This window comes from Grammomys surdaster, unplaced genomic scaffold, assembly GCF_004785775.1.
Source record: "Grammomys surdaster isolate TR1022 unplaced genomic scaffold, NIH_TR_1.0 339, whole genome shotgun sequence".
In the NCBI taxonomy this organism is placed as follows: domain Eukaryota; kingdom Metazoa; phylum Chordata; class Mammalia; order Rodentia; family Muridae; genus Grammomys; species Grammomys surdaster.
This window is the reverse complement of record NW_021604758.1, coordinates 201,754-213,995: the sequence shown is the minus strand read 5'-3', so window position 1 is coordinate 213,995 and position 12,242 is coordinate 201,754. Positions and strand designations below refer to the sequence as shown.

Sequence of the window (12,242 nt, the reverse complement as noted above, 5' to 3'; positions counted from 1 at the left end):
GAGATGGACGCACTGACGCACTTCCTCGGCCTGGAAGCTTGGGGGGGAGGCCTTCCCTATTCTTGCACCCCCCAACCCCCTTGCTAGCAGGGAATTTCACCCCCTCCCCCGCTGGGGGTTGGGATAGGGGGCTCTTATTACTCTTAGATTTGGAACGAGGGAGCCAAGAGATTGCTGGGAAGGGCAACGCCAAACCTCCGAGTGCTTAATGGCCTGGTGGGCCCAATCTGGCTCTGGGCACTCCATGTTTTCTCTTACAGATTTTTTGGGGAGGGGGGCGAGGAAAAGCGATGTATGTCTCCAGGTCCTAGCTCACATCAGCTTTCTCCTCCCTCGGCCTGGGGCCCCGCTGGTGCTCTCAAAAATTTTTTTCTGAATGTCTTCTTTGCATTCTTCCAGGTTTCCACTTAGCGGAGGCTTGGCGGTTTTCTCACCCCCACCCCAGAGTAGTCACAGCAGCCCTGGCTTTCTATTTGAGCGTTACAATTTTACCTACCACCTGCATTACTATTTTAACACTTCTCCCTTAAACAAACTTCCTATTTTTGTCGTTTCCTGGGAGATACTATGTTCACAACCATTGGTTTCGTGTACTACTGTTTATTTACTTTCTCTTGCTTATACGTGGTGCTGGGATGGAATCCAGGGCCTTATGCTAAGTGCTCTACCGCTGAGATGTATTACCAGCCTGTGTATTTTATTTTATTTTGAAACTGGGCCTTACTAGGTCCAGGCTAACTGGCCTGAGGCTCTAGATCCTCCTTCCTCAACCTCCTGGGGGGGCTGAGATTTCAAAAATACATTAACCATGCCTGGATTATTTTTTTTTCTTTTTCTAAAGAAAGGTCTCTGAAGCACAGGTTAGCCTTGAACTCACAGCAAGCCTCCCTAGTACTGGAATCTCAAGTGTGATCCTTTGCTGAAGCTCTTTAAGGTTGTAAAAGCCTATTTCTTGTCTGACCCTCAGGCAGCTGTCGTCCTCGCCTGAGGTAACTGCTCTCTTAACAGACTGAGATAAACTCTAATTAAGCCTGGTTTGTAATGGTCTTTGGAGTTTTTTTTAAATACAGGGGATCAGGCTGCTGAAATAGCTGGGATTACAACCTTCAGCGTGTGCTTCTGCGCCAGAGTTAAGGCTTTTAGTGGGACAATCACCTGCCTCAGGTTCGTCTGGGAGGGCGTGGCCTACCAGGGGAGGGGTGGGGCAGTCCTAAGTGCTAGACTCCCAAGGCCTGTTTCAGAGCCTCAAGTTAATTGTATGAAAATAAGTTTATTGACATCTTGTCAGCACTGAGGAAGAAAGTGGGGTGGGGGACCCCCGAGACCCGGAGGTCAGACACGCCTCGCAGCAATGAGAGGCAAAGGACCCAACCTGTACCTCCCCAGTCAGAATTCTGCCTCCCTCTCCTTAGAGTCCTCCGCCTTCTACATTCTGATTTGTCTAGCAACTTCCAATCCTTCCGAAGAAGCCTACGCTGGGGAGTGGGGAGATCCCACACGATGCTTCTCTTCAAGTCATAACAGCAACTATTAGGCAAAGGGGCATGTCGCAGAGCCAGGAGATCCCTCTCCCACCCCACAAAGGGCAATACAGTAACATAAAATTGATGGCTTAGAAGTTGGGGTTACAGGAGGCAGTCAGGCGGACACCACTGTACCAGAGAAAGGGGCTGAGGGAGTCCACCCAGGGACTCGCCCAGAGAATCAGGCACTAACTAGCACAGGAAGTGAGGCGCTCACTCCCCTAGAGCAGGAAGCCGGGGTGCAGCGGGGATAGGCAAAGAGCATCTTCCTCCTCGACTGCGCCAAGCAGGGAGAGGGGTTGCAGGCAGGAGCGTGGACAGGGGTAGATTTCACGGAGACTTCCAGCGGCCCCGCCTCTTTCGTGTCGGGAAACCTTTCCTCCTTTTGTGTGGGGGTGAGTCATGGAGGGGAGGTGCTGGGGCTGGGGGTGGTGGTTTGGGCACCCCTTCCTCGCTCCTAGGGGAGATGATCACTCCCCTAGCTGCCACTACAGCCCCATCCACAACAGCGGCTACCACAGACACAGGCTCTGGGGCGAGCTCCACCTTGGGGGCAGGTGCTGGCAGGACTGGCTTGGGAGGTGGTGGAGGAGGTGGCGGTGGGGGCGGGGGCAGCGGGTCAGCTGGGGTTCCCGGCAAAAGGGGTAACAGGGCACTGAGGGCCTCACTCAGTTTGGCCAGTCCCTGCCGAAGGGTACCAGCCAGCTCCCTGATAGCGTTGGCAGTCTCCTGCTGAGCCCGCAGGAAGTCCAGGGACTGTTCTGGGGCTGAGGTGGGCCGAGGAGGAGCTGGGCTAGGAGATGAGGGTGCCACCTGAGCCAGCGCTGTGGGTGGTGGTGGAGGGGCAGGGGGCGGTGGAGACAAGGCCAGGCGGGGCAGCTGGACAGGCTGCATGGCTGCAGGGGACGTGGACTCACGCTCCTTGGCTTCCTGGGGATTGCAAGAGGGCCTGGCCCAGGACTCTGGGCTGCTGGAGCCTCCCTTGCTCTGGGCTGATGATGTATCTGTGAAGAGAGAGACCTTGGATAAGTCACAGAGCCTGCGAGGCTTCATTTCCCGTTTTGGCTTCCTATCCCCAGAGCAATCTCTCAGTCCCTTCCTTCTTCAATGAAACTGGGTCTCTCTAGCTGGTACAGGCTAGCCTGCAACTCCAGATTCTCCTGCTTCAGCTTCCTACGGGCAGGTATCACGGGTGGGCACTACCACACCTGAGTCAGCTTTCCAAGGACAATACCCTCAGGCATGCTGGCACCCTAGTACTTAGGAATCAGAGGCAGGAGACTTGAGAAGTTTAAGGCCTACATCCACTATATACCCAGATTAAAGGCCAGCTTGGACTACATTAGACCATAGCAAAAATAAAAAGTAAAAACACTTTGAGACCTCCCTCACATCAGAAACACACACACACACACACACACACATGGAGACACCAAAAACACACATATACACACAAGCTAGGCCACTAGGCTCTTGATTGAAATACTTGGTTCCTGGAGTATCAGTTGGAGCTGCAGACCAACCTAGGCTGTAGAGCAAGACCATATCTCAAAAAAGAACACACTTAGTAATGCCACCTAAGTTAGAGCATGTCTGGAAACGCCCATAATGTCAGTCTTTGAATGCAGAGGAGTGGATGCATTAAACCTTGCTGGGGTGATCCTTTGGGGCACTGTGTAAAGATTGGTGTTCTACATGCTGATCTCTGTACCGGTGGACATCTGATTACAGGTCTGACTTCCGTATTGTTATCCTAATGGCTCAGTGCCTGTATCATAGTTTTGTAAGCGCGCTCTCTCTCTCTCTCTCTCTCTCTCTCTCTCTCTCTCTCTCTCTCTCTCTCTCTCCCTCTCCCTCTCTCCCTCTCTCCCTCTCTCCCTCTCTCCCTCTCTCCTTCCTATTGGTTTAAGAAAAAACTGACAGCCTATAGAAAAGGAGGGGAGAATAGGCGGGACATCTGGCAGAGATAGGAACTCTGGGAAAAAAGTCAGCCATGGGAGAATCTGCCAGCCAGAGAGAGGAAGCAGCAGTGGCAGCCCGTGAGGCTATGAGGTAACAAGCCACGTGGCAGAACACAGGTTTTAAGACCTAGCTGAGAACAAGAGTAAGGTAAGGCCTAAAGCTATTATAAATAAATATAAGTCTCTATGTCAGTATTCAGAGCTGGGGCAGGCATAGAAAGACCTCATGGTTATGAATGGCGCCCAACGTGGGGCATGAACCCATGACCCTGTGATTAACAGTCTCATGCTCTACCGACTGGGCTAGCCGGGCAACCTGGTGACCAGCTTTAGTGGACAAAAGCCTTGCAAGTCTTACTGACCCCATGGTAGGAAGAGGCTCTGTGGCCTCCATAAAGCTCAGAACCATCTGGACACTCCCTCCTGCTCCTCTCAGCTGGAGTCCATAGGGCAAGGCAGAGTGGCTGGCATGCTGGTCCTAACTCTTGGAAGCTCTTTCCAGTCAGGATGGCAGGATTTCTGAGTTCTATCTCAGTCTGCTGGGTCTCCCTGACCTGAGACATCATTCACACTCTTGGACTTACACTGTCTGCTGAGAGGACCCGTGTTCTGGGTGAGCTGAACCTCTCTCCCTCTCATGTATCTCTAGGGGGTGGTGCTCACAGCCTGTGCACTGTCTAGACACTTCAATCTCACTACTGAACTGAGTTCCTGACCCACCACCTCTCACTTCCTCATCCACCCCTGCCTCAGAAGACAGCAGCTTCTTCTTCCAATTGCTTGGCTAAAATGTCATCCCCCATTCTTTTCCTATCCTGGAGTTGGACCAGCGATTTACTCAGGCTATGTATGTCTTCTGCCATAAGCACATCAACCATTAAGCATTCCTTTCCTTACTATTCTCTGTGTGCATGTGCATGTATGTGTGTGTCTGTGTAGGGGAGGGTGTGTGCATGCGTGTGTGTGTGTGTATATGTGTGTAGGGAGGGTGTGCGCATGTATGTGTGTGTCTGTGTGTAGGGAGGGTGTGTGCATGCATGTCTGTATGTGTGTAGGGAGGGTATGTGCATGCATGTGTGTGTCTGTGTGTAGGGAGGGTATGTACATGTATGTGTGTGTATGTGTGTGTAGGGAGGATATGTGCATGCATGTGTGTGTGTCTGTGTGTGTAGGGAGGGCGTGTGCATGCATGTGTATGTGGACTGTCCCAACTTAGTTTTGAACAACTCCTGGCCAGGAGTTTGCTGATTTGGTCTGGCTGCCCAGCCAGTGTGCCTGAGGGGCTTCTTGTCTCCACGGCTTCAATGCTGGGATTTCATGCATGTGAACTTCAGCAGGCTTCTGAGTCTGGCTGGGTGCTTGGGATTGAATTCAGGACTTCCTACTTCTGTGGCCAGCATACTACCAACAGAGCTCTCTGGACCCTCAGTTCTATTTACTTATTTTATTTTTGTTGTTATTGTTTTGAGACAGGGTTTTCTCTGTATGATGGAGCTCTGACTGTCCTGGACACTATTTGTAAACCAGGGTAGCCTCAAACTCACAGAGACCCTCCCCTTGAGTGCTGGGACTAAAGGCGTGCACCATCACTGCCCAGTTCAGTACATGCTCTTAACAGCTGAGCCGTCTCTCCAGCTCCCTTGCTTGTTGAAACAGGGATTTGCTAAACTGTCCAGGCTGGCCTTGAACTTCTAACCTTGCTACTTCAGCCTCCTTAGTAGCTGAGATCACAGCCCTGTACCTCCACATCTGGCTCTTTTTTCTTACTTAAGACACTATCCCCATACAGGTGCCATTCCACATAAACCTAATTAAGCCCAACACCCAATCCAGGCACTTCTCACTCCACAGTCTCATCCAGCACACCCTCAGTCCCTTCTCCACTGTCAGCTCCGTGCAGTTACATTAAAAGTCCAGAAAGCCACCACGACACAAATGACTGCCTGCTGTCTGCTTCCACTTACACCGTGTATCTTCAACAGGGTGCTCTGGAGAGGCAGACAGTAAGTCAGTGACTGCCTAGGGTTATAGGGCAACTGGTGCGGTGTTCTGGATACCTGGAGGCCACAGTGCTTTCTCCTTCAGCAGAGATTTCTTGGCTGTTATCTAAAGTGGCTGCCAGTCCTTTTCTTGGCTCTGGCTTCAACCCTAAGTGGTTTCTCTGAGAACTCCTTTCTCCTGGGCATGCAACTCATGTTTGTCGTCTAATTATTCTAGATGAGCTCTTCCAGCTAAGGATTCATTGTGCTCACTGCTGTTTCCCCAGCCCAGGGATGGGACTCCAGGCCGTACACCTAGGCAGGAGCTCTACCTGAGCCACGCCCCCAGCCCCTCACTGGGGGATTCTAGGCAGGGGCTCTACCACTGAGCCACGCCCCCAGCCCCTCACTGGGGGGTTCTAGGCAGGGGCTATACCACTAAGCTACTGGCCCAAGCCTTTTTTACTTTTTTTTTTTTTGCGTTTTAAAAAATGTATTTGTATTTATGGGGGTGCAGACACATGCTGTGTTGTGCATGGAGTGGTCACAAAATATCCTGTTTCTCTGTCAGTCCCAGTAATTGAACTCAAGCTATCAGGCTTGGTGGCAAGCACCTTTATCCACTAGGCCACATCACATGTGTATTTTCTCCATTTTGGGGGTCCGTTATTGTTGTTATTTAAGACAGAGTCTCTGTGTGGTCCTGCCTACCCCAGAACTCTCTCTGTAGACCAGGCTGGCCTTGAACTCAGAGATCCTCCTGCTTCTGCCTACTCAGTATCAAGATTGAATGTGTTTATCACTACACCTAGCTTTTTGGGGGAGGGAAGTGTCTTTTGTGTTGAGGGGACAGGGTTCTGCTGTGTAGCTCTGGCTGGCCTGGAACTCACTGTGGAGAACAGCCAGCCTCAGACTGCCTCCTGAGTGCTGGAACGATGGATATGTGCCACCATGCATGGCTGTCATATACTTTAAATATTACGTCAGAAATAAGTGATCCTTAGTTCAGTTCCCAGTGCCAGCAAAGATGTAAGCCAGCTGCTCACAGCTGCTCAGTTGATCCTCTCTCTCCTTTAATCAGAGCAACTTCCGCTTTGTAAGTTTTATGCAGTATTAAGCCGTCAGGAAAGCTGGGTGCTGGGGTACAGGCTTTTAATCTCAGCACTCAAGAGTCAGAGGCAGTGGATCTCTGTGAGTTCAAGACCAGCCTGGTCTACACAGTCAGTTCCAGGACAGCCAGGGCTACATAGAGAGACCTTGTGTTTGAGAAAAAAGTTGGCTAAGGAGCCTCAAGGAGCTTCTTTCCTCAACTTTCTGAGCACTGAGATTTCAGTGTGAGCCGCCACTGCCTGGCGCCTCCCAGGAGGTATTATTTCTCGTTATTATCCCTACGGCATTATGTATAGTGTATTGACTATTTATGGCATGTATCCACCAACTACATCAGCTCCCTAAAGGGAAGGAATTTGTCTTGTCCTCCAGTGTATCTCAGTAACCACCCTAGGAAGAGGATCTCAATAAACACTTATCGAGCATTTTAAACAAGTAAGCAAGCTTGGAGTTCAGGGGATGATTCAATGGAAATGTGAGGCCCAGAGCTGAAGCCACATATATGACCGGCAGGCATGGCAGCAAGCCTGTAACTCCAGCCCTGGAAGGCACACACAGGGAAATCCCCAAGGCAGGCTGACTAGTGGGTGGAGCCCTATCAGTGAGCTCCGGGTTGATTGAGTGACCCTGCCCTAAGATAGAGCAGCTCCCAGCAACTCTGGACAGCAACTCTGGGCCTCCAGCATGCACGCACATGCATGCAAACCTACATGCCTATGCACATGCATGCAACACTTGAACATGTAACAAACTTATCATTGCCCTGGTTTCACAGAAAGAGATATGATTCAAATTGTGAACGGAGGTTGGACTCCTGGCAGTTTCTTGGCTCCTACATGGCTGCTGTGTGTGTTCTGAGCTAACCTTGAAGTGCATTCTGTCTTCCCCAGTAACTGTCCGGCTAATGGGCAACAAGTGCAAGCCGAGTAGATGTCGGGCATACGATTCTGTTCATCATCTTCCTGTTTGTTTGCTGTGTGAGTTCAGGTACAGAAATGAACCTTTCTGAATCCTAACTTCTGAAACTTTTCCTATGAGTGTTCATGCATGCACACACACACATGCACACGCGCACGCACACACATTAAGTAAAAACTTCAGACATTAGTTAAAAGAAGAACTACTTGGTGGGATCATGCCCATTCTCCCCCCGCCCCCACACCCCTTTCTTAGTGCTTCCCCAGAGCACGTTTTTCTCTTCTATGCACCCAGGTTTGTTTTGTTTTGTTTTTTTGTTTTGTTTTTTTTTTTTTGTTTTTTGTTTTGATACTGGCTCTCACATAGCCCAGGCTGGCCCAGGGAAATCCTGATCCTCTTGCCTCTACCTCACTAGTGGCATGTGCCACCACACAAGGCTCACACACTCTAATCCTTTCACCTTTACCCAACACGGTGTGGCTCCTGCTCGTCTTTCTGATCTCCCTGATCACCTCTTAAAATAATTTTAAAAAGTCCTCCTTGTGATCTTTTGGTTCCAATCTAACCTCTCCCAAACGTCCTTTCGTCTCCTGCCTTCATGCCTTTCCTTCTCTCAGGACGATTTTCCAAGCTCTTCCTCCTCCATACTGCATGTGTCAGCTCTGACACTATCCCCTTCCAGAAGCCAACCCTCTGCACACATACCCCAAGACTGGGTCATATATACTCTTCTGGCTCCCTCGGACCCTGAGGTCTCCACCCTAGGCCTGTCACCTTGAGTCACTCTTTTCTCCACCAGAGAACTATGTCAACCCCTGACTTGTGTCAGCATAGGGCAGGCACCTGAGGGAAGAGCTCTGAAGAATATCCCTCAGGGGCCATGGCTCAGTGGGTAGAGTGCACGCCTAGCATGCAGGAAGCTCTGGGTTCTATCCCCAGTGCAGCACAAACCAGGCATGGTAGAACATTCTCCACTAGGGGGGTGGAGGCAGGAGGATTAGAAGTTCAAGGTCATCTTCACCTCTATAGTGAGTTTGAAGCCAGCCTAGGGCATATAGTAAGACCCCCGTCTCCAAGAAATCCAGAGTGAAGGCTGAAGAGAAGGATGTCTCCACAGCGGCTCTGAAGGCCTGACCTTGAGGAAGTCACCTGACTTCTCCAAGAATTGGTTTACAGTGTCGAAGCAGTATGGACCTCGTACCTCTAACCGTTACTCAGGCTAGCCATGCACTCAGAGGCTGGAGCAAACAATTTGCCTGGGTCACTTCACCCAGTGTTCACGGAAATCTCTGCGAGAAAAGTGGGGGAAAACCCACTTTTCACCTGTGTTCAGCAGGAGCAGAAGTGAGCGGACACAAATTTACTGAGATGACAATAATGTTGCTAACACGCAGACTGGACTCTGCCTCTAGGCACTGCCTCGCACAGAACTCTCCCCACACTCCAGCTCTCTCTTCACTTACTTTCAGGGCTGGAACAAACTCTAGAGCCCCAGGCGTGCTTATCAAGCCTTCCAGCACTAACCTGCCCCTTTTCCTCTCCATTTGTTTGCTGCAAGGCCTCCAGAAGGCTCTCACACTGGTACTGAACTCACTCTGTAGCCCAAGGCAGGCACTGAGTTTCCAGATTCTCCTACCTCAGTCCTCCACAGTAGCTGGGAGGAAAGACCAGTCCCACCTCCTAAAACTCCACCTAGCTGATGATAACATTCCAGCTATGGATCCCGAACCAGGCCTCCCAGGACTGGTTCCCTGCCTACCTCCAACGGTTACCAAGTGGCTGTAGAACCCCTGAAGACAATCCATTTCCTCATCTGTCTTTTAACATTATTTTTGGGAGACAGGATCTCACAGAGCTCAGATTTGTCTTTACCTCACTGCACCCACTGATAATCCAGGCACTGAGACTCCAGTCCTGTGCTACCACATGGGTCTATGCAGTCAGAATCTGTCCCCAAGAACCCCTGAAAGCTGGGAAAGCACTCTACCAATAGGGCATCCCCAGATAGCCCTTCCTCACCCTTCTTTTGAGACAAGCCTCCTGTAACACAGGCTAGCCTTGAACTCCCTTTTCTTCTGCCTTCAACTCCCAAGCAGGAGAATTACAGGCCCGTTACCACCACACCTAAGTCCCTTCTTTTCTTTGACCTTAAAGCCCCAGCTCTATAATGGGACTGACAGCACCCACTTCCTAGTTTTTAGTGAGAGAATGTGGTGAACACGCCTGACAGATCTGGGCGTGAACTATGCATTGTAGGCTTCAGAAGTGTTTGCAGTTGTTAAAGAAGGTGGCTTTGGGACTCACCTGCCCGTCGATCCTGCCTGCGGTCCTCTGACAACACATACCGTTGTGTACTAGCGGTCGAAGCCTGCGGCTGTGAAGAGGCGGCTGCCGGGGACTCCTCAGCCCCAGCGCCTGCCCCGGGCCCCGCCACACCCGGCCCCAGGATGGCGAAAATAGTCTCCTCCTCCGCGGAGAAGGCGTCCTCGGCGGCGGGCCCCGCGCCCTGTGTGGAATGCGGCACGCGGGCCAGCTTCTCCTTGGTGCGGCGCTTGAAGTCGTTCCAACGCTTCTGAACCTCCTGGCCGGTACGCTTCCAGCTGGTGATACCGTTGATCTTGGTGGCGATGCTGTCCCACACTCGCCGCCGCTCGGCCACGCTCACCCGACGGCTCTGCGCGCCGTAGAGCTGAGGGTAGTGGGCGCGCACCTCCCGGATCAGGATCTGGTTCTCCTCGAAGGAGAAGCGTGGCTTGCGGAGCCGGGTGGTCTCCTCCGCTTCGCCCGGCGCCGGCGCCGCGGTCGCCGAGGCCATGGCGTCCCCAGACGCCACCGATCGGCTGCCTGGCGCATGGGGGGCGCCGGCTCTGCGGGCAAAGGGTGAACAGCGCTGGCGGTGGCTCGGTGTCCCCGTGTCGCCCCGACACGGGCTCCTCTGGTCCCCTGTGCAAAAGTGGTGATGGGAGCGGCGAGGTGCTGAGTGCAATCAGAGGTGCTTCCTCGTAGGTGACACCCGCCCAGTGCCCATCTTGTGCTTCACGCGGCCGCTGAGTGCCTCGCGGAGGAGTTGATGGGTACTGGGAGGACGGACAGTCTGGAAGGATGGAGGGAAATGAGCAAAAGTAGAAGGGAAAAGGGTGCCACCGCAGGAGTTAGAGGAGAACGGGGGCGCAGAACAGGACAGGGCAAGAGTATCGGGGATGCCCAGGGGGTCGAACATGCATGATGCTGGGAAGTGATGCCAACTGGGCAATGCAGCAGACAGGGGGCATCCAGATCAGAGGGGAACGTTGGGGGGCTCCCAGGGCAGTGGGTGTCTGTTCTAGGGTCCCTGAGAGAGGATGTCCAGGAATAAAGGTGAAACGGAACCCTCCAGTTAAGACGGTAAAATATTAACGCTGAGGGTCTGCAGGGATTATGGGGATGCTGGGATTGCCGGGAATGGAGAGTTGTGGAGATAACGGGGGTCCGAGATAAGAGGGGGGACCCCCGAGGCTTTTGGGGACTCCAGGAAGAGTGATGGAGCACAGAGGATGGGGACCCCAGTTGGGCCGCGGGTCACACTCACCGGCGCCGCCGCAGCCCCTGCCTGCCGGTGGGTCAGGGCTTCGGCTTCTGCGGCCTCTTCCCTCCCCCCTACCTCTCCCTCCCCCTCTGGGCCCCGCCCCCAGTAGCATGGAGAGCCAAGGCGCATGCGTGCCGGGCGAACGCGGTCTCCAGACACCCTGACAGCCAGAACTGCGCTCTCCGAGCCCTGCCCCTCAGCACAGCGCAAGCGCAGAACTTCCCGTCGCCTTGCTTTTGCAGAAGGACACAGCTGCGCAGCCGCACACCTAGCGCTGAAGTGGGTTCCCGGGGCGCTCGTACCCAGTTGCGCATGTGCAAGCCTACAGCGCGCATGCGTGTCACGGGCAACTTGCCCACGATGGTACCCGGGACTAAATCCCAGCGCGGGCGCAGCAGAGAGAGAAAGATGCTGGAGAGAGCGCTAGGACCGAGCGGAGTTTCTTCCTTTTGGATAGTCCTCTAACCTACTCTTCCCCGCTAAGCGCTAAGCGAAGTCTTTTATTTTGAGAAATTTGAGAAATGGGAGAAGAGCTTCATTTCCATGACAACTGCGTGGGTGGGGGTGGGGGCGTTAGGAAACCACCTTCCCCACGCCCAGTTCCTCTGCGCAGGATCACTCGGGAACTACCTCCTACGGATTGAGGCGGGGCACCATGGAGATATTCCCCGCCCATGCAGAGGCAGTAACCATAGCAACCTAGCAACCTCCCAATCGTGCCTCGGAGGCCCCCTGTCCACAATTTTACGTCATGGCTCGGTGAGAGAGTTCAAAGGCAGGAGTTTCTTGAAGGGTGGGGATGGCGATCCTGGCCACGGCCCGTTTTAATCAAAAGCGCAGAGCAGGAGTGAATCGAGAGCACCGCTTGAATGAACTGGATGGCCGGATGGCTGGATGACTGAGTTCAGCCTTGTGAAAATTTTCGGTGCCGGCAGTTTCAAGGTCATTGGGTAAACGACGCTTCATTCATCTATCCGACAGTTTTATATGAGGTCCCACATAGATCAAGGTGCTATCATATAAAAGGCAAATCGTGTTTACTACCAAAAAAAAAAATGTTTCTGAGGGCATCTCACTATCCAAGGCTGGCACTGAACTTGGAGCAATAGTATCACTGCAGCCTCCAGCGAGGCTAGCACAAAGACGACAAGGTATGTGCCGACATCACACTTAAGGAAAAGGTGAC

At 52.6% G+C, this 12,242-nt stretch overlaps 1 protein-coding gene across 1 annotated transcript; it reads right to left on the bottom strand.

Annotated features, from left to right (window-relative positions):
* Positions 1–1,250: 1,250 nt before the first annotated feature.
* Positions 1,251–10,306, bottom strand: Mypop (Myb related transcription factor, partner of profilin). Its single transcript, XM_028778676.1, has 2 exons — positions 9,796–10,306; positions 1,251–2,527 (listed from the first exon to the last, which is right to left on the bottom strand). Exons 1-2 carry the CDS (start codon positions 10,304–10,306, stop codon positions 1,854–1,856), a joined length of 1,185 nt encoding a protein of 394 aa, XP_028634509.1. The 3' UTR covers positions 1,251–1,853.
* Between the last annotated feature and the right edge of the window lie 1,936 nt (positions 10,307–12,242).

Coding starts and splice junctions, on each gene's coding strand:
- Mypop (XM_028778676.1), bottom strand. CDS start 10,306: ATGGCCTCGGCGACCGCGGCGCCGGCGCCGGGCGAAGCGGAGGAGACC. Junction 2,528..9,795: donor CAGGCAGGATCGACGGGCAG/GTGAGTCCCAAA, acceptor CTCTCTTCACAG/ATACATCATCAGCCCAGAGC.